General features: G+C 36.5%; 3 protein-coding genes across 3 annotated transcripts; all 3 read right to left on the bottom strand.

Moving 5' to 3' along the window:
* Positions 1-139: 139 nt before the first annotated feature.
* On the bottom strand, positions 140-5,133 carry LOC136843590 (uncharacterized). Its single transcript, XM_067112092.1, has 3 exons — positions 4,925-5,133; positions 3,010-3,169; positions 140-1,123 (listed from the first exon to the last, which is right to left on the bottom strand). Exons 1-3 carry the CDS (start codon positions 5,088-5,090, stop codon positions 1,096-1,098), a joined length of 354 nt encoding a protein of 117 aa, XP_066968193.1. The 5' UTR covers positions 5,091-5,133; the 3' UTR covers positions 140-1,095.
* A 270-nt stretch (positions 5,134-5,403) lies between these two features.
* Positions 5,404-11,068, bottom strand: LOC136843536 (neural-cadherin-like). The gene is made up of 5 exons (XM_067112069.1): positions 11,047-11,068; positions 8,383-10,657; positions 6,732-7,648; positions 6,366-6,555; positions 5,404-5,671 (listed from the first exon to the last, which is right to left on the bottom strand). The coding sequence occupies exons 1-5, from the start codon at positions 11,066-11,068 to the stop codon at positions 5,404-5,406; spliced, it is 3,672 nt and encodes a 1,223-aa protein (XP_066968170.1).
* Positions 11,069-11,085: 17 nt separating this feature from the next.
* LOC136843534 (putative neural-cadherin 2) lies at positions 11,086-12,815 on the bottom strand. The gene is made up of 2 exons (XM_067112068.1): positions 12,786-12,815; positions 11,086-11,540 (listed from the first exon to the last, which is right to left on the bottom strand). The coding sequence occupies exons 1-2, from the start codon at positions 12,813-12,815 to the stop codon at positions 11,157-11,159; spliced, it is 414 nt and encodes a 137-aa protein (XP_066968169.1). The 3' UTR covers positions 11,086-11,156.
* Positions 12,816-22,503: the final 9,688 nt, after the last annotated feature.

Here is a 22,503-nt window from a genome sequence, read left to right as displayed (position 1 = left end):
TATATGTATATATATAATTATTTATATTTATATATATATATTATATATATATATATATATATATATATATATATATATATATATATATATATATATATATATATATATATATATATATATATTTGTGATTGTCATAAAATGCAACATGCAGTACAGTATAAACATCCATAGTGAGAAACGTTACCAAGTATAAAAATTCTCTAATACATGTTTAAGAGACCGCTTATGCCATTAGTTTCTGTGACAGTCAGAAAGGCCGTTTACATTTTTACAGTTCGGGTCATGTTAAAAAGTACAATTAAAAAGGCACTTTATCACTAAGATCATAATTTCCATCTTAGATTTCTAAGGAGATTCTTCTTGATTTCGAGATTTCAGATTAACTCGCCCCCATCTGAGAGATTTGGCACTTATTGAAGAATGGCAATGCCTTCAAAAGGTGACTTTTGAGTAATTCCAACAATAATGAGATCTTGCTAATGCCTCATCTTGTCACGCCATCTTTGAATGACTGCCAATAACAGGAGATATGTATTTTTTAAAACTAATTTGCCAATTTACTGATGTTAATATTTAAGCAGAATCACAAATTACTGAAGGGTATCAGTGTGATGAAAATAAATAATTATATGGCTGGCCTAATTTGAAATTGAGACTTATCAGTGGTGTCTTATTTAGTCAATTGAATGCTTCTCTGAGACATAAGTATGTCTGAGTCATTTATAATCTATTAATAAGTCAAATAATAATTCATTCAAATTTTCATACAACATCTATAAAAAAAAACCTTCCCAGTTAGTTCCTGCATTAGGCGTTTCATTATTGTTGTTTTTCAATGAGATTTTTTTTTTATCGCCACAAATGTATTGTTACGATTTGATTCGGCCCAACCAGAGAATTTTTCAGTGGTCTGACAACATTAATTACAGATGATTTCAGATGAATTGAAAACTAGAGGTTCTAATTTTCACGTGTCCAAAGACCCAGTACGAAAGGCCTCTGCTGAATGATTAACAGCAGCTACAGCTGAAACACCCAGTCCTCTGCGGTGCTGTGCTGGACTGTTACTTCTTGAAGGCTCACTCTTCATGTCAATCAAAACTTTGTCTCCTGGGGCTGGTTGCTGCAAAGGAAGAAATGAAATGTCATGAAAATGTTTCGATTTACAATACTGAACCTGCATCCACATACTCTACTGATCATACAATGCTGCCCTAAAATGGAACATTGCAATATCTGCAAAATGTTCGAAATTGAAGTATGCCACCTATTGGGCTTGTGAAACACTAATACGCAAGTTATTGCAGTTTCAGAATGATTCTTCAATGCTTTATTTAGGGGGGGGTTCCATTTGCAGTATCTGCAAAATCAGTAGTAAGCCAAGGGAAAGCTGCAGTATCTACCATTTTTCTCAGTTTTGTATCTTTGCAGATACAGCAGTCTACCATTTTAGGGCAGATTAACTCTTTGCGTTTCAGTTCTCTAAAATTTTAATCTAAACATCCTGTTCATTTCGTGGTGCATCAGTCAAGTTATTCCTTTCATCTCTTATTTATGAACTCACAAAAATTACCCTCTCTTCGTTGTCTTTCTTCTTGCTCTGATGCCGCTGTTGATCTTTCCCCTTTAGACCTGCATTATCTGGTTTATTTTTTTTTATTTCATCCATGCTATTTCATGATTACGTCTGTGGACTGTCCTCACATCAGTTTGCATGATTACGTGACAGAAACCTAATCCCACAGCAGTTTGTACAGCGGTGTCGTAATCATCAACTTATAAAGCTCGTGATTAGTGTGTGAGCAAGTTCACTATATATCATCCCAAGACGAACAGGTTCGAATTCTGGTCAGATTAGGTAAACATTTCCACACTCAATCCTCATTGGGTGGAAGTTATTTTCCACGAGAACTGAATTCCTTATTAACGAGTTATTTGTAGCTTGCCATTGGGAAGTAAATACAAAAATTACTTTCAATATTAATGACATACTATCGTCTAAATATTTATGTGTATCTGCAGCAAATGTCGGCAATGTATATTTAAAGAAAGCGAAAATTGGAATGTGACGATATACCCTCGGTTTAAAAAAAAAAAAAAAAAAAAAAAAAAAGTCATTGTTTGAAACAAAGGTTGCAAACTGTTTGCGACCAGTTTCTTGGAAACTGTTTGTAAACAGTTTGCAAACTTTGTTTCCAAACAATGTTTCCTAGTTTGGACAGGCCTTTAGGAATAGGAATCTCTGTTAGTAGTACCTATCACGAAGGTTAAGGAATGAGAAGCACATATTATATTTTCCTCATTATGGATATTAAAGAATTGATTTTGGCCTTCGCTTATCATTAAATTAGTGTACTTGAAAAGCCAGTGAGCTATGCACTTTATACGCCACAAACTTATCAACGATGTAACCCAGTTTCTCAAGAATTATTATTATTATTATTATTATTATTATTATTATTATTATTATTATTATTATTATTATTAAAAATACTCATAGTAACACGAGTCTTAAAATGGAGAAACAAATCCACAACATAACTGTGGATTTGTTTCTCTATTATTATTATTATATTATTGAAACATACTCATTGTAGCATGAGTCTTAAAATGGAGACAAAATCCACACCATAGCTGTGGATTTGTTTCTCTATTATTATTATTATTATTATTATTATTCAGAACATGAACCCTATTCATATGGAACAAGCCCACTGCAGTGCCATTGACATGAAATTCAAGCTTCCAAAGAATATGGTGTTCATCTGAAAGAAGTAACAGAAGGTAATATGAAATACAGAAAGAAGAGATCAGGTGTTAGAAAAGAAAAAAAAATAAAGCAATGCATAAATAGATAAAAATGGAAGCAAATGATTGAAATGCGAGGAGAACCGTTGTAGAGTGGTAATGGTCTAATAGAATCCGGAGAGAAAAGAGAATAGGTTCCTACGAGACTAAATATATGAAGAAACTTTCTCCTCTCTCATTATGCTGGAAAGTTAAAATTACCCGAGAGGCGGGAGGTAGGTGACAGAAGATTCCCCACCGTCGCAGATGTAGTGACAGAGGTTTTCCCAGGGGAGCGGTTGGGGAGAGCTCACCAAATTGTTTTCCTCGTGGTTGCATACGATGACGTCCACGTTTGTGATGCCACTGTTCACAGTTGCATCTGCAGGAGGAAGAGTTATTTTAACCGGAAAGGTACCAGAGAGAATATGATTTCAAATTATTGTTTTGATTGATAGCGCAAGAACTATTAACCAAACGAAAACTTCTGTCAGTTTTCTTCTGAAGATGGAAAGAGAAGCCCACAAGATTCCCGTGTATATCTTGTTTACTTGTAAATGTTTACATAATGCTTGAATCTCGAGTACTTTCAGGTCCTAACTGCGACCCTTTTTCAAGAGATGCGAAGGTGGTCAGGCTGGTTCAAGGCCCAGCAATCTTCTGGAACTTCGTCTCCTGTGCTGTCATTTATATGATGGCTGTCCTGGTTTCCAGGAGAAGAAGTTCCAGATGATTGCTGGGCCTTGAACCAGCCTGACCACCTTCACATCTCTTGAAAAAGGGTCACAGTTAGGACCTGAAAGTACTCGAGATTCAAATAGTATGTAAATATTTACAAGTAAACAAGTTATACACAGGAATCTTGTGGGTTTCTCTTTCCATCGCAAGAATTATTATCAATGTGACAGCATAAGAATGATTATTGGCCGATTTATTCCTGTGATAGCATAAGAATTACTAATTAGATTAGATTAATGATGTGATAGTGTAAGAATTATTATTGACTGAATTATTACTGTGATAGCTTAAGAATTATTACTTAGATTAACAATGTGATAATCTAAGAATTATTAGTGACTGAATTATTACTGTGATGGCATAAGAATTATTAATGAGATTAATAATGTGATAGTCTAAAAATGATTACTGACTGAATTATTACTGTAGTAGCATAAGAATTATTATTGAATAAAGTATCACTGTGATAGAATGAAAATTATAATTGATATTGCTGTGATTGCATCAGAATTTTTATTCATTAAATTATTGCTGTTATAGCATTAGAGTTATTATTGACTGAAGTATTACTGTGATAGCATAAGAATTTTTATTGACTGAATTATTACTGTGCTAGCATACAAAATATTATTTATTAAATGATTACTCAGATAGCATAGGAATTTTTATTGATTAGAAAAGGTAAAAAAAAGTACTCAATGTAAACAAAAACTAAGCATTTTACATTTTATGTGATTTCTAGGGATATACTAAACTTGAATTACAAAATAGCCTGTTGGCAATATTACAAAATTTCCTGAACCTCGTCATTGTCTTAAATAACGCGTGATTTTTAGGGCGGTAATAAAGTTGACACATGCAATGCAGTATCTGCAAATTTTTCGAAATTGAGATACGCCACCTACTGGGCTCGTGAAATACTAATACACAAGTTACTGCAGTTTCAGAATGATTCTTCAACGCTTTCCACGAGTATTTAGGGGGTCCCATTTCCCGTATCTGCAAAATCAGTAGTAAGGCAAGGGAACACTGCAGCACCTACCATTTTTCTCAGTTTTGTATTTTTGCAGATACTGCAGTCTTCGCTTCCATTTTATGGCAGCATGGATGTCAACACTTGCATGCGCGTTATGCTAATTGAAACCCATGTCTTTGATATAGCTGTATATGTGGCACTCTATAACCTGTTTCATAAACATTTACATAGAAAATATATCCAGTTTAAACGAGAAGACATCTTGACAAGATCGTTCGCTGTCATGTGCAGTACAAATAGGCTAATAACGATTAAATGAAACACTTTTCTTCTTTGTCTTCAAAGATAATTAAACCTGTTTCATTAGTTTTAATATAAAAATTAAATCCAATTTAACCACTCGGCTTAATCGGGCTAAATTACCTTGCGTTTTTCCGGGTAAGAAGTTACCGCCGTTTGTTACCACGGAGACAGGTGGTACATTCATCGCGGTCAGGTCCAGCACAGTCATCTCACCGTGAACACCATGTTTGCTTCCGAGCTGAACATCAGCGCTTTGCCTCCTCTTTTCAGATTCCCTCCGTCGCATCCGTCGTCTTCTGAGGTGCAGGCAAAACAAAAAGGCAGCCAGCAAGGCTGTTGAATGAATAATTAAGGATACAATATAATAATATGAGCAAAAGGTACTGTTCAAGACGTGAAAGGATTGGGACCATGAAATGAGTCTAAGGTTTCTCTGAAACTGGAAGTCCCCGTTGAAAGAAATCGTTCATGCAAAACACCTGTTGCCATAAATCAACCATCAGAAGTTTAAGCATGTATTACTTGTTAATCTCATATATTCCCAAGTTGCGAGAATTCGATTATTTAATAATAACAAGCAAATTTAACAAGAAACTGCGCTACTCATTTATAAACTCGTCACACTCCTTACCCACTACAGTTATGAGGCAGACGGTAATGGCAGCGAGCGCAGGCAGACTAGGCGGTGATGAACTTATCTCCTTTACCATTCCACAGTTGATGCCTTCGTATCCTTCAGGGCATCGGCAAACGTAGGATGGCTGCTGGTTGTGGCATATACCCCCATTCTTGCATGGGCTAGAAAGGCATTCGTCTTCATCAAGGCAAACTCGATGGTCTTTCGATAGCAAAGTCCCTTCTGGGCAGCTGACAAGTAGAGGCAACAAAGCAGTTTACAGTGGTTATCACTCATTAGGTGGACGCCTTCAGTCTGATCAGCCTTTGAGGTTTTTATCAGACCAAGGCTGCTAATTCTGGATTGGCCGTTGCTAGGTTCTTGGGAAACAGAAGTATTTTTAGGTAAGTATCTATAAACAATTTACAGATTTCCTTACAGGGCTTTCCCTGTATCCTTTCAAGAGGAAACTATCGAAAAAGATAAACAATTTACAGATTTCCTCACAGGGCTTTCCCTTTATCCTTTCAAGAGGAAACGGAAACTATCGAAAAACATTTCAGGCGGCAAGACTGACGTAACGGAAGAAGGGAGTCACCTGAAACTTAGATTATAGGATTATTTTCCCACTGTAGTTATCTACTTGAAGAAGGAGGCCTATAGATGAGTACAATAGAAGGTTTGTTTTTAGAATACATTATTGTTGCAACAGTGAATATGATAATGATTCTAAAGAAAGATATTGATTAACCATATTTATAGCTTGCTATTAAACTCCCACAAAAAAAGAAGAAAAATATATTATAGAAAGGTGGATGGTTTAGGCTTAACATGACCAAGTTATTCAAGAAATACGTAACGAGAAGTTAAGGGCTACACAAGTACATATACTACTAATTACTTCCATAGGTAAAAAGACTGGAAAAATTAGATTTTTTTTCTTACCCACATTCGTGTTTCATCCAAAGGTCCTTGCAAATAAGTGGCGCAATGCAGGTTATATTAAGGCACTGGTTAGGAGAAATGCACCCCGAAGCAAGGTTGTGGAACACAGTTACTTGTGCCCACTGGGTCCCGGTAAGTCCTGGAGGCAAGGGGAGGGCTTTACCCTCAACTCGAAGATCGTCTAAGCAGCCTGGAAAATCCAGACAGGAGACTTCACAACCTTTCGAGGGTAACATCAAACAGCGATGAATTCAGAAGCAAAGTGAGTATATTCTTTCATCCACAGGGCAAATAAATGCAATTATATTTCATTTGCAAGTAAAAAAAAAAAAAGACATTTTGTCTGGGAGAAAAGCCAATAATTACCAAGATAATAATCATTGTTCACCGAGAAGACGTTAGCATTCGTGTAAAGAACCGTGCCACCGACGTACAGGCCTTCTTGTTCGTCAACATTCATCAGCATAGGCCCTGAGAATATGGAGGTTTCATTATATCTCCGTCCTTCTCCGCCATCTAGGGAGAGCATAACCACTGGTCCAAATCTCTCAACCCGGGCAACGTGCCACTTTCCATCGTTCACAACGACAGATGAAAGGCACAGGCTCTGTTCTTTCGAGCTGCTCATGGTAAAACGATACTGCAAGTTCCTGTCTTTCATTTCGAGAATACCATGTCCTCGACTAAGGTCTGATAACCGGATTAATTCGCCATTGCCCTCCCAAGTCCTGAACCTCAATTGAAAACTGGTGCGGAATGGATTGGGCTGGAAGGACAACGAATACTTGACGTAGGACTGAGATTCAAAAAAGGCAGGGACAGTCGGCTCATCACAGTAAGGTCCTGTCCAGCCAGGGTTACATAGGCAGAAAGGCTCGGTGATGGAGCCATCGCAAACGCCGTTGGACCCACACCCTGACTGAGAGGAGTTGTTGTGACAGGATCTCTCAAACTGGGAGCATCCACTTTCACTGTTCCTCTGTAGGCCCGGATTGGCAAAGTCATACAAATGGCTGTTTATCTTCAGGTTTCTGATGCAGCCCTGGAAAGGTTGCCCCAGGGGAGTCTCATCTTCAGTGTAGAGACTTCTCAGAAATCCAGGGTGCTGAGCTAAGCCCCCAACTTGCAGTGGGCTGTTTAAATTGATATATTCGTTAAATGGAGGCAGTTTCCCGAAGGCCTGGCATGATGAGAGGTCCACACTGTGATCCCTTTTGCTGGTGTCAGAAACCACCTCGTCAGCACACTGATCTACAACTACCCTTGCTGTCTGAAAAGTACATCTTATTAGTTTTTAATTCCAACAGAGAAAAGGAATAAAACTGCTATTGTATCTCCTCCCTTTTTGTAGAAAAATATCATTGAAGAAATCTAAATATAAATACACAGGGAATTGTTTAAAAAGTAAACTACTTTAAACAAATGTAGAAATATTTATTATTTTACTGTTGTCATAAAATTTAACTTCGGAGATAAAGTTATAAGGTATATTTACATATGATGCAGTAAACTTTATCCAAAAGTTATAGAATTGTTAGAAAAGTTTAATGTTTGCTCGGGATTGAATAAGTTCAAACCTCGCTATTAGAAAGAAATTTTGTAAGGTCTAATAAACATGACTTTGTGTTATTTACTACATTAAACAATACATTTCCGTTTTATTTAAGTGGTTTTTCATGGAATCTGGTACCTAATTTAAGTGGGAATATATCTATCAAAGTATTACATGAATTACTGAAAGCCTGCTTAATAGGTTCGCAGGTGAAATTTCTTCTGAGTGTATTCTGTTTTTTAAGCGTAATATTTACCTTCGTCTCTGTCCATCAAATATTTGAAATTGTTTTGTTTCAACATACTGCAGACCCATATTGGGCCTGAATACTAATTAAATATTCACTTAATTTCCGTTAAATGGAACCCATGTCAGCCACTGTAAACAGTCCTTTAATCGTGACATTAGCCACGATATGTAACTTCACGAGTTTTAGCATACCTTGCAGTGATCATTATACGTTACCTCTCTTTATCCCAGAAGATATCAGCTTTATGCCACTTGCCATCATTCAAAGTGCCAGAGGTATTCAAGTTCAGCTGTAACGTGCCTGATCCAAAATTAATGAAAAATCTCATTTTGCCCTCTGTTATTTCCAACGCTATGAAATCCGTCACAAATTGCTGACTCAGATTATTTGAGAACAGGGGACCGTTATAGAAAATTAGTCCTTGAGATTCTGCTGTTAGAAATTCAACACTTAGATGGGAACTTTCACATGTCTTCAAAGGGGGGAACCAAGCGAAGCCATTTCCCTGAAAGCTTCTAGATAATAACTGGCACCTTGGTCCGTTAAACCCTTCAGGACAGTCACAGCGGACGCCGGACTCGTCTGGCACACATTGGCCATCGTTAAAGCAAGGATTTGGACGGCACGATTCCCTTTCAGAAAAATCTCTAGCACTACACTTACACTCGGGTACCACTTTCGTTCGCACACCCACAAATGCAGTTTTGTTGGCGTCCACTAAATACTGGGGCTTGAGCACTTCTAACTTACTTGTACAGGAGCCAGAGCAATGATGGTTTTCAGGCAGACACTCGTCTATCCCTATCATGATGATGTTCAACCCAAGTTGGTTTTCGATTTCATCTTTGTGCATCATGAGCAAGCCATTTAATTCAACTGGTGTAAAGTAACGGGAATCGAAGATTGAAAAGAAAATATCTGTCACGAGAGGAGTTCTTTTTCTCGACTGAATACTGAACATATCAATGCTATGTGGACTCACTTCAAAAATATTTGCAAGTTTTTCCTGGAAAAAGTCGGCAATGCTGCGTTTGGGGTTTCTAGTTCTGTAATTCCACTGACTGACAAATTCCTCGTCAGAAATTCCCTCAACACGAACAGACCCGGCATTTTTTATAGCAGCGTCAGACACATGTCTCACCTGTACAGTAACTTTGGCCTCTATTTTTACCTGAAGGTGACTGGTATCTTGAGAGTAAAACTCAAGTTCATACGACGTTTCACTGGTCGCATATTTCATGGTAATCATTCCGCTGTCTTCATTCAGATGGAAATTAGGGTGGGGACTCATGGCCCAGGTAAACTTTTTATCTTCTAAATCCCAATCATCTGGATCCCAGACATAAACACGACCAACCTTAGTTTCATGTGCTCTGCCTTTGTAACTGTAAAATAAGACTTCTTTCTCCCCACTTTTCATTTCATTGTCATTAATGTCTCCTATAATGACAGTTAATGTCGAGGTGCCGATCATGGGCGGAACACCCGAGTCTTGAATGCTGATGGGAACATGAAATTCTTTTTGCAGTTCACGGTCGAACTTCCTCAGAGAGGATATCACTGCCACGCCCTCGCCATTTGCTCCCTCGGGAACGTTGGTAACCTTGAAGGAATCTTTGATCTCATCGGAAGCCAGCGGACTGAGCTTGAAGTGGAAAGGAGGCCCATTTCCCTTCAGAATGTCATCCGCGTCCATCGCTCGAATCTCTGCGAACATTCTGGGCGACTGATTCTCAGTTATGACTGGATGATAGTCCTCTCGAAGCTCGGGTGCGTTGTCGTTGACATCCATCACGGCAACTGTCAACATATTTGTGGCTGTCATTGCTGGCGTGCCGTCATCGACAGCCAGTATCTTCATCACGTGGTAAGGGGTGGTTTCTCTGTCCAGTGGTCTCTGAATGGTTACAGATCCAGAACTGTCAATATGGAAATGTCTTTGTTTATTAGAGGCCCTATCTATTAGATAGGTTATGTTGCCCTTCCCTCCTTTGTCTGGATCTGATGCCGTGATATTAACCAATCTTCTGCCCACGGGGACGTTCTCATACACTCGAATTTCGCTGATAGGATCAATAAACTTAGGCTTATTATCGTTGATATCTTTCAGTTTCACATTGATCCAAGATCTTGCAGAGTGATAAGGGTCTCGGAGACCTTCTTCCCCCAAGTCACTGACTTGAATTTGAAATCTGAATCCCTGTACTTGTTGAGGGTCCTCGAAATCTAGTGGTTTCGCAACCATGAGGGATCCTGTACCGTCGTCGTTGGTGACAATCGAAAATTTATCAGCTCCGTAACCTGAGGACGTGACGACTTCATAGGTAAAAGTATTCGTTTCATCTTCATCCTGAACTGACACGGTGAGGATGGGCTCTGTTGGTAGGACAGAGCCAATGGTCTCCTCGGTTTCAATAACCCACTCTTCTCTCGTAAATCTGGGAGGTCTGTCGTTGAGGTCTTGAATGAGGATGCTCACTGTACCTGTTCCTGAGAAGGAGTGATGTACAGCATTACATCAAAAGCTTCATCATATGGATTGCTCTCTATAATAACAAAATATATGTGTATATCAGGTATATTTAACGGTCCATTACCTTTGTGGTTTATTATATAAGTTCAGTGTATTTTATATCATAACCCACGAGATAAATCGTGAAAAAAGAATTAGAGAAAAGTGGGTTATGTCAAGCTATCTACTTTTGGTTTCATAGGGTCATTTATGTTAAAAATCTAAAAATTATATATGTACATATATATATATATATATATATATATATATATATATATATATATATATATATATATATATATATATATATATATATATATATGTATATATTATATATATACACATAATTTCACCTGCATTGAAGTACCTTGAAGTTCACCTCCATCCATCGCCACCACGTGATTAAGTGAACAGATCTTTGCCAACGTCTGAACATAAAAGAAAGAAAATATAACATTTCACCTGCACTGAAGTGCCTTAAAGTCCACCTCCACCCATCGACACTACGTGATCAAGCGAGCAGATCTTCGCCAACGTCTCAACATAAGACAAAGAACAGAAAAAACATTTCATCTGCACTGAAGTACCTTTAAGTCCACCTCCATCCATCGCCACCACCTGAATCGAATACTCCTGAGTCTCCTCCCTGTCGAGGCAACACACGGCTGTCCTGACGACTCCAGTGTCAGGCTCGATCATGAAGATGGGCCTGCCAGTGGCCTCGTCGATGACGTTCTTCTCGATGGAGTAGGTCAAGCGGGCGTTCGCAGCCTCGTCTGGGTCGTCGTAGTCGTCTGCTCTCATGGTGATGACCTCTTGGCCGTATACCCCGTTCTCGGTGACGTTGCCGTAATAGATCACCTGACGAAATTTGGAAGGAAGTCGCTATCGTCAAACATCGCTCCAAAATCAACCCGATGATTGAATATCTGGTATATGGTTGACTCTATTATTTGTTATGAAATGCTGGGGTGATTTTTCTCAATTTATCACTTGACTATCCATGAAAACGTGGATAATTTCAACTAACTTCGAATTGCAAAGCAAACCTACATCAACAACTAAAAATATGGTTGAGTTTTTATATCAGTATTAAACATCCTCTGAGGTCCTTAATGCAAAATTCTTATAATTTGGACTTTCAGCTCTCAGATATTTTTATCAACCCTCCAGTATATACAAATACTGGTCTGTGTTTCTAGTTCTGTTACAACAGATATTCAGATACATAGGAAATGAGGCATCATCGTTTCTGGTGGCTTTTCAGAAATTCAGTATTTCTCAATAAATAGAATAATTGATTTGTGAATTTTAGTCTGTCAAACCAAGCACTGGGGCGCTCTCGTCCTTTCAGCACTCAAGACAGTGACAAGATATTAAAGAGATCCAGAAAATAAAGGAGATGAAGTACATGGATATAAAGGTGGAGCTGGAAGAAAACCCAACAGTGGCACTAAGAACTAATAGTTAGAAAAAAAGTTAAGTATACCTTAGTTTAACCAGACCACTGAGCTGGTTAACAGCTCTCCTAGGGCTGGCCCGAAGGATTAGATTTATTTTACGCGGCTAAGAACCAATTGGTTGCCTAGCAACGGGACCTACAGCTTATTGTGGAATCCGAGCCACATTATAGCGAGAAATGAATTTCTATCACCAGAAACAAATTCCTCTTATTCTTCATTGGACGGTCGGAGATTCGAACTCGCGGCCAGCAGAGAGCTAGCTGAGAACGGAAACCACCATCCCAACGAGGAACTACTAATAGTTAGAGACTCTGGACAGCAAGACTGAGGAAAGGAAGCAGGAATGGAGGTAAAGTAAAAGGCGTAAAAGTGGGTTCAGCTAAGGGCGGAAGGGAACTCCGCATACACTCTTCAGTAGCATCTATAGTACAGTGCACCAGGTGACGTATACTGCCGGCATTTCCCCCTTGTGAGCTTCTAAATAACTTTTAGATAAATAATGGCTATAGCCCTTCCTATATGCCAAGACTTTTATTCCAAAATACGCAAGAGGAACAGAGAGGAAAAAACAGAGGGGGATTCTATACCTGCGGGAATATTGGAGCGTTGTCATTCACGTCCCTCAGGTGAACAGAAATCTCACTGTAACCGACCAATCCGGTGCCTCCTTCATCCTGAGCGAAGACGGTCAGTCCCCAGGTAGGTCTTCCCCTTGGAGAATCACGGTCCAGAGGCTGTGAATACCGTTAATAATCCTTTTTTTTTATTATCAGAGTCATGTTATACTTAAGACTATCAGAAAATAAAATCGATACACATGAATTCAGATGTCAAAGGAAAGGAGGAATGAATGAATGAATTTGCTCTTCTCTCGAAACATTTGGAGAAAAGAAAACTCCACATCTGCACTAAAGCAAACTTTTCCACATTTTATTGGTAGTCATAAAACTCATAGCAAACTGAATTCCAATTTGAGCTGCAAATAAGCAGGGAAGCAATGCATTACTACCCCAATTACAATTCTCCTTGCATTTCAATAGCTTACTTACGTTTTTGTCTATTCATTAATTTGTTAAGTTTTTCTTCTTTTTTAATAAGTGAGATCTGTTCTCTCGCATTTCCCTTTTACCTCTTGTTACTTCTTTCAAATGAACTCCATATTCTCTGGAAGCTTGAATTTCAAATCAGTGGCCCCTTTGGTGGGCTTGTTCCACATGAATAGAACTTAAAATAATTGGGTCGTTACTCTGTTACGCAATTTACTATCGGAGAACAAACCTTCCTAACGTAGATCTGTCCAGTCGAAGGGATGATCTCGAAATGTGAGTTCTCGGGACTTTCGACGTCGATTCCTTGGCCCGACAGAGAGAACACGATGTCTCGGGGTCGATCGAAATCTCCGTCGGACACTTCCACCTTAAAATAGGAAGGAAGGCATAGGTTAAGATACCTGTAAGCATACGAATATCCTATGCATTTTAGAGACTGTTTATATCTTGTTTATGATGTTTGATAATGCCTTTTTTAGTTTTCTGTAAAGGGAAACTATTGAGATGGCTTTGTTTGTCCGTCCGCACTTATTTTTGTCCGCCCTCAGATCTTAAAAACTACTGAGGCTAGTGGGCTGGAAATTGATATGTTGATCATCAAACATAACAAATTGCAGCCCTCTAGCCTTCTCAGTAGTTTTTATTTTGTTTGAGGTTAAATTTAGCCATGATCGTACTTCTGGCACCGCTATAGGCACCAACAACACAAGCCACCACCAAACCGTGGCTGAGGCTACCACCGGACCGTGGCTGAGTCTCATGGGCCATTGCTGAAAGTCTCATACGGCATTATACGCAGTACAGAAAACTCGTTCTTCGGCGCATTTTTTACTTGTTTTTACGTTAAGATCTTTTTAGCCCTTACCGTTAAGATGTGTTTAGGCAAATCCTTGTCATCCTCTTCGGAAATCCAGGCTTCGTATAAGTGTTGGCTGAAGATGGGAGGGTTATCATTGACGTCACGAACCTGCACGATGATGCTTGCGTCGCTCTCGTGGCGTCCGTCGGACACGACGAGGCGAAGATCGTACTGGAGATGAGAGGGCCCCATTATATATATATATATATATATATATATATATATATATATATATATATATATATATATATATATATATATATATATATACACACACACACATAAACTTCATGTGTATCCACCACACACTACCCATTCCTCCAGCACATCCATTACAAATCCATTCACTCTGGAATGTAGAAATCTACAGTATCATCCATTCCACTCACCTTCTTCCTTTTCTCGTAGTCGAGGGGTTTAGCTAAATACAAGACTCCGGTCATGTTGCCAATGGCGAATGTCTTGTCTTCGTTCCCTTCAACAACTTCGTAAAACATCCGGGATGCTGCAAGAGATTTGAAGAAGGATTGTGAGAATTAAGGTGGGGGTCATTCATCTCGCGTGAAATGAGGAGCCCCATTTATTTTTATTTTTTTTTTTTTATTTATTCATTCTTCTATTTATTTATTAATGTATTAATTTATCTATTCTCTGACAACTGATCTCTTCTTTCTTCATTTCGTGCTATCTTCAGTCACTAGCGGATCCAGGGGGACGGGGGCACCTGGGCACGTTGCCCCCCCATGGAAAATAACGATAAAATAATAATATTGAGGATTTAGATAATAATAACATAAAAAAGAAATATGAAAATTGGAAAAAATCAAAAATCGATTAAAGAAATAATATATATACTGTATATATATATATATATATATATATATATATATATATATATATATATATATATATATATATATGTGTGTGTGTGTGTGTGTGTGTGTGTGTGTGTGTATGTATAATATGAAAATTGGTGGCCCCGTGGAATTTTTCTAGATCCGCTAGTGTCCTCAGCGAGTTCTTTCATATTTAAAATGACCAAACCCACCAAAGGGGCCACTGACTTGAAATTCAAGCTTCCAAAGAATATTGTGGCGTTCATTTGAAAGAAGTAACGGAAGGTAATGGGACATACAGAAAGAAGGAATCGGTTATTAGAAAACTAAGTAAATAAACGAATTAATAAATAGACAGATAAAAATGTAAGTAAATTATTGAACAACGATAATAATAATAATAATAATCATAATAATAATAATAATAATAATAAAAATAATAACAATAATAATAATAATAATAATAATAATTAATAACAATAATAATAATAATAATAATAATAATAATAATAAGAAGAAGAAGAAGAAGAAGAAGAAGAAGAAGAAGAATCATTCACGTAAGATATAAAGGCAAGGGTGAAATACAAATATTGAAAGGGACAGAGACATTCCTCTAACGGGGAAAAACGATCAGGTTGGAATATCCTGCAGACCCAAATTACGAAATCTGTAAACTGCAGTGTACACTGTTTACCCTCGTCGAGGTCCCTGGCTGAGAGAGTGAGGAGGCTCTGGTTGACGGCCTCGTCCTCCTCGAGTTCGATCTCGTAGAGGGACTGCTCGAAGAAGGGCGGGTGGTCGTTCTTGTCTGCCAGGCCTATCCTCAGGAACTTCGTAACTGCAGGAGATAAAGGGAAAGCCAGCTGTTATTGTTATTATTGTTATTATTATTATTATTATTATTATTATTATTATTATTATTATTTTATATGATATAATAATAGTAATAATAATAATAATAGTAAGTTATAATAATAATAATAAAATAATAATAATAATAATAATAATAACAATAATATATATATATATAACACTGGCTGATATTTCCCTTTATCTCCTGCAGTAATATATATATATATATTAGAGAGATTATTAGAGAGAGAGAGATAGAGATAATAATAATAGTAATAATAATAATAATAATAATAATAATAAGCTTGACACTCCTCGATTAAATATCCACATGATACATTGCGTCCACAAAATATCCACATTACAGTGACCTTTACAAGGAAATTTGCCTTCAATTGTTTCAGTTGATTGACTTTTTTTTCAATAATTTTATTGCAATGAATTTAACACTTTTTATTGCAGGCGTGTGTATGCAACCTTGCAAGTGCTTGTTTGGGCGTGCGAGAGAGAGAGAGAGAGAGAGAGAGAGAGAGAGAGAGAGAGAGAGAGAGAGAGAGAGAGAGGGGGGGAAGAAAAAATGCTCATTTAACAATAAAAAGGAGAGAGAGAGAGACACTAAGACTGATAAATATAATGATTTGCCACAGATCGTCATCAAAAACTAGCGAGACAGACAGACAGACAGAGAGCGAGAATGATAAGAAAAAAGTCTTTCCTGCATCGGAATCATTTTATAATTAGAACAAATAGTACACCTAATATAAAACAAATACATTTAATATGAAACGAACATGATTTTTCAGGTAAAAACAATGGCCCGAAAGTATTACGATGGCGGCAAAATACGACGACCTCACTTTTATTGGAAAGCCTTGGCATCGACTCCTCAGTGACACACGCTGGTCAGATCAAGCAAAACTTTAATACTAGATTGAGTTTTGTCATGCCCAACCTCCGGTCTCCGAGCAACGACGATTCGGGCGATGGAGAATGAAAAGGGAGTATTTGCAATAAAGCATCTCCGAGTCACCAAAACGACTTTACAACTTTGATATACACTGCGTGGCCCGTATTGGAGGTCAGTGCCGTCAGTGCACCTCACGCGATACACCGTAGGCATTACTAAAGGTAATTTGCAGCGTGTGAACTGATGATCATTTTAGGTTGATGGAAGTTCGAGATAAATGACATTTGTCCTAACTGCATTATTTCTCATTTGAAACAGGTTGAGTTAAGTATTACCTTAGTTTAACCAGACCACTGAGCTGATTAACAGCTCTCCTAGGGCTGGCCCGAAGGATTAGACTTATTTTACGTGGCCAAGAACCAATTGGTTACCTAGCAACGGGAACTACATTATAACGAGAAATGAATTTCTATCACCAGAAAAAAATTCCTCCAATTCCTCACTGGCCGGTCGGAGAATCGAACGCGGGACCAGCAGAGTGCTGGCTGAGAACGATACCCACCCGTCCAATGAGGAACTTGAAACAGGTTACTGGCATTAGTATCTTATTGCTAGTGTACTAAGATATACGCCAATAAATGCAGCCAGAATGTTACAAATGGTCTGTTGATATCACATTCAGCAGAAAGAATGCGAGTCTGCTTTGGATATGACGGCATCAGTTTGTCATTTCAAGAGATACAAAGACTTTGATTCAGTCGATCTCTCTGGAGGGAATATGATTCGACCCCTAATTGAACAACATGAAACCAATTATAATTTAATTTGCCAGAAATGATGCCAATAACTCGCTGATCATTTTCAGGGGAAGTGCGTGAAAGAATATAGATACACAACGACGAAAATATCTATATGAAAATTAATATGTATAATGTAATATATAAAATATTAGATAAACTCGGTTGAGTGATGCGCAAATTATTCATTTCGAACAGACATGCCATGATAGCGAAATGGAATGTAAAATTTAGGCCAAAGATCAACCGCTGGTACCTATGAGGTCATTCGGCTCTGAAAAGGAAATCAAGAGTAAAAAGGTTTGAGAGGCGTAACAGGAGGAAAACCTCGCAGTTGCAGTGTGAAACAATTGTTAGAAGAGGGTGGCCAGTGAGATGGAAGAAAGAGAATATGAACGGCAGTACAGTCAAAGAAATGAAAAGGGTTGCAGCTAGGGGCCGATGGGACGCTGCAAAGAACCTGTAGTAATGCCTACGGTGCATGGCGTGAGGTGCACTGACGGCACTACTCCTCTACGGGACGTGAAACGGTATTCCCTCTTTCCGCACCCCGCTCGCCTCGAAGGCAGTTTATATCAGACTAGTCAATCGTCTTGGCGACTCGGAGACGCTTTATTGCAAGCACCCGCCTTTCGTTCCCTACCGTACAAATTGCCGTTTCTCGAGGACGGGAGGTTTTGCCTGATAAAACTCTGGGTTGTAAAATTTTGCCACATATATAAAATTTAATATAGCAATATTATCCATTATTTATGAAGCAAGTGTATACTGAATGCAAAACAAATATATTTAATATAAATCAAATATTATATATAAAATGAAGCACATATTACATTTAATGTACAATAAATATTATTATTATTACAAATAATATTTGTTTTATATTAAATATATGTGCTTTATTTTAAATATAATATTTGCTTTATTTTCAATATAATACTTGCTTTATTTTAAATATAATATTTGTTTCATAATTAATACATAATATTTATTTTATGTTAAATATGATATTTCATCTATGTATGAAATACCTATGATGTGGGAAAGACGTTTTTTCTTATATCTTTTTCAGTGGTCTTCAGGCTCTCTCTCTCTCTCTCTCTCTCTCTCTCTCTCTCTCTCTCTCTCTCTCTCTCTCTCTCTCTCTCTCTCTCTCTGTACTGGCCATCTTTCTGTCTATTATAATACTGATTTTTTCTGTAAATGAATCCTATATTAGCATCGTATTGTAACTTTATCGTTAAGAGAGATCTGATTTCATAAAAGTATATATATATAATATATATATATATATATATATATATATATATATATATATATATGTGTGTGTGTGTGTGTGTGTGTGTGTGTGTGTGCATATAGACGTGAATAAAAAAAACTGTACCCAAACCAGTCCTTAAAAGGATTGCTGATCTCATGATGAAAAGCGACTCATTATGCGTAGGCAAGAGAAAGAAAAAATAACTCACAAAAAAAAAAAGAGTTAACGTGAAAGACTGAGAATAATGGAGAGTGCTTTCGATCAGACGACAAGCACGAGCGAATTAGCACTTGATCTCGTCACGTCAAAGAGGGAAGGAAAAGATGCAGGGTTCTAAAAAGGACTGAAGAGGGCTAATATATATAGATCTCGACTTGTGGCAAGGAAAATATATCTCTGGAAAGCTCCCAGTTATTGGGATCGGAATTATGGATGTACATGAAGTGCTTCCATCAAATGAAATAGCAGATCATAGGATCTGGATACCGATTTGAATATGTTAACAAGTAAAAGATGCGCCGAAGTTTCTTCTGCGCAATCGAGGTTTCTGTACAGCCGCTACAGCGTATAATCAAGACCACCTAAAAAAGCTCTATCTTTCGGTGGTCTCGGTATTATGATGTATGAGCCGCGGCCCGTAAAATTTTAACCACGGCCTGATGGAGGTCTATTCTATATCGTTGCCAGAAGCACGATTATGGCTAACTTTAACCTTAAATAAAATAAAAGCTACTGAGGCTAGAGGGCTGCAATTTGGTATGTTTGATGATTGGAGGGTGGATGATCAACATACCAATTTGCAGCCCTCTAGCTTCAGTAGTTTTTAAGATCTGAGGATGGACAGAAGAAAGTGAGGACGGACAGACGAAGCCGGCACGATAGTTTTCTTTTTACAGAAAACTGAGAGATGATTTCACCTTTATTCAGCATCCATCCCTGACAACCTCCAATTCTTGGAACGGTTTATCTCCATGCCAACGACTCTATACCAACCGTAATCATTCTGCTCTGGTCTAGGGCATTTCTGCATTTGATGTTTTAATCAAGTTCCCCCCATGCAGTCTCCGTGCTGTTGTTCTTGAAAAATAAAAAAATAAAAAATCTGTGAATAATTATGCTTTGAAGGTTTCGATGTATTTCACGGGATGTCTGGTGTTCGGCATTTTCCAAATTAATTTCGAGGTGGAATGAATGAAAATTTTGTTTATAATATAAATAAAAAGTATTCTATCAAGCTGATAATCTTAATACGGTCGCATCTAACTGGAAAATTGTACACGGGAACACTCCTTTGACATAAGACTGTCATTCAACACCAAGTCATTTAACACATCTTATGTTCTCATTATTATTATTATTATTATTATTATTATTATTATTATTATTATTATTATTATTATTATTATTATTATTATTATTCAGAAGATGAACACTATTCATATGGAACAAGACCAAAGGGGCCACTGACTAGAAATTCAAGCTTCCAAAGAATTTCATGGTGTTCATTTGAAATAAGGAACAGAGGGTAACAGGAAATATAGAAAGAAGAGATCAGTTATTAGAAAAAAATAACAAAGAAATAAATAAATGGACAACAATACAAGTAATCATTAAAATGGAATGCGAATTGTTTTAGGCAATGTCAACTGATGGATTCTCCCATTCCTCGTAGATCCCAGAGCATCAAAAGGGATTTCGAGAGGTATATTAGTATTCATATATAAAAATACAGTAAAGGGTGAAACCGCAACATACATGCGTGGACACATACAAAACAATAAGGGAAATATGTTATGTTGGTTTAAGAAAAAATTCATATTTATTAATAAATGAATAAATTATCTACGTTATGTTGGTTTAAGAATGAATTAAGATTTATTGAAAAATGGAGAAAAAATCTGTTATGTTGGTTTAAGAAAAAATTAATATTTATCAGTAAATGAAAAAAATATCTATGTTATGTTGGTTTAAGAATAAATTGAGATTTATTAAAAAATTAATAAATTGTCTGTTATGTTGGCTTAAGAATAAATTAAGGTAATTAATAACTTATCTATTATGTTGGTGTAAGAAAAAATTAATATGTATTAATAAATTAATACATTATCTATTTTATGTTGGTTTAAGCATAAACTCAGATTTATTAAAAGTTAATAAATTATCTATGTTATGCTTGTTTAAGAAAAAAATAATATTTATTAATAAATGAATAAATTATCTATGTTATGTTGGTTTAAGAATAAATTAAGATTTATTAAAAATTAATAAATTACCTATGTTATGCTTGTTTAAGAAAAAATTTATATTTATTAATAAATGAATAAATTATCTATGCTATGTTGGTTTAAGAATAAACTAAGAATCATTAAAATGAATAAATTATCTATGTTACGTTGGTTTAAGAAAAAATTGATATTTATTATTAGATGAAAAAATATCTATGTTATGTTGACTTAAGAAAAATTAGTATTTATTAAAAGATAAATAAATTATCTGTTATGTTGTTTTAAGAATAAATTAAGATTTATTAAAAAATGAATAAAATATCAATGTTATATTGGTTTAAGGAAAAATTAACATTTATCAATAGACTAAAAAAAAAACCTGCGTTATGTTGGTTTAATAAAAAAAAAATTATAAAATAGCTACGTTATGTTGGCTTAAGAAAAAAATCAAGACATTAAAAGATCAATAAAGTTCGTTTAAGAAGGTTTCAGTTGTATTCGAGAGAGCAAAACTATGGGAAGTCGAAAACAACAAGGCAGTATCGTTTCTAAAGCGCCAGCAATATATCATCTTTGATTGTTAGGTTGATTATTCCGTGTCGAGGCGAGGGATTTTCACCCTTTGTTGCTTTCTGTCACTGAGGAACGAACCATAAATCCTCAGCCATTAGCAAAATCCATTACCTCGCAGAGGTGAGGAGGCCGGACCCGTGACACAAGAAGCGATGGAGGCAAAGACAAATTACGCCTTCGTGGAACAATGGCTCCTAATGCAACAGCGCGTAAACGAAGGACCTGCATAGCAGGCTGAGTTATTATGTATATGTATATATATATATATATATATATATATATATATATATATATATATATATATATATATATATGTATATGCATATATACAGTATATATATGGATGTATATATATACATATATATATGTACATTATATATATATATATATATATATATATATATATATATATATATATATATATATATATATATATATATATATATATATACACATATATATATATATATATATATATATATATATATATATATATATATATATATATATTATTATATATAGTAGATATGTGCCATATTTTCCTCGATTCTACAGCTAAGTCCTCCTGCCGTTTTTTCCATACGAAGGAATTTATTGAGAAGCGTAACTCTCCTTTATATTTGTCACGTCAGTGGAGGGCAAGAAATTATACAACGCGAAATATTTATGGATTCGCGTCAAGACGAAAAATGGTTCAAGTCTCCCCTTTTCGCAAACGAGAGAGAAGAACTAATCGTTGTTTGACAAATTAGATGGATAAGAGGCGTTCATAAAAGTTTGTTTGTAGTAATTTCAAGGTATGCATGAATTCATATTTGTAAATATCAGCCACGGGGAATATCTGTCAGCATTATATAAACAGTCAGTGAAATTTGATTACGCACAGAGAAAGATATCGAAATGAATAAACAGAGATAGACACAGAATGCTGAATATAAGAAATGAGCGGCTAAATGCCACAGAAGAAATACCCTCCTATACATAAACTGACACACATACACA

Source organism: Macrobrachium rosenbergii, chromosome 11 (assembly GCF_040412425.1).
Source record: "Macrobrachium rosenbergii isolate ZJJX-2024 chromosome 11, ASM4041242v1, whole genome shotgun sequence".
Classification (NCBI taxonomy): Eukaryota; Metazoa; Arthropoda; class Malacostraca; order Decapoda; family Palaemonidae; genus Macrobrachium; species Macrobrachium rosenbergii.
The sequence above is the reverse complement of the archived record's forward strand: the minus strand, read 5'-3'. Positions and strand labels throughout refer to the sequence as shown.

Excerpts from the sequence above, each read along its gene's own strand:
- LOC136843534 (XM_067112068.1), bottom strand. The coding sequence starts at position 12,815 with ATGAAGGAGGCACCGGATTGGTCGGTTACA. Across the intron at positions 11,541-12,785 it reads CACCGGATTGGTCGGTTACA|GTGATCTATTACGGCAACGT; the intron begins GTGAGATTTCTG and ends AAATTTCGTCAG.
- LOC136843590 (XM_067112092.1), bottom strand. The coding sequence starts at position 5,090 with ATGCGACGGAGGGAATCTGAAAAGAGGAGGCAAAGCGCTGATGTTCAG. Across the intron at positions 3,170-4,924 it reads CTTACCCGGAAAAACGCAAG|ATGCAACTGTGAACAGTGGC; the intron begins GTAATTTAGCCC and ends TTCCTCCTGCAG. Across the intron at positions 1,124-3,009 it reads ACCTACCTCCCGCCTCTCGG|CAACCAGCCCCAGGAGACAA; the intron begins GTAATTTTAACT and ends CTTCCTTTGCAG.
- LOC136843536 (XM_067112069.1), bottom strand. The coding sequence starts at position 11,068 with ATGGATGGAGGTGAACTTCAAG. Across the intron at positions 6,556-6,731 it reads GAACAATGATTATTATCTTG|GCTGCTTAGACGATCTTCGA; the intron begins GTAATTATTGGC and ends TGGATTTTCCAG. Across the intron at positions 5,672-6,365 it reads TGGATGAAACACGAATGTGG|CTGCCCAGAAGGGACTTTGC; the intron begins GTAAGAAAAAAA and ends TCTACTTGTCAG.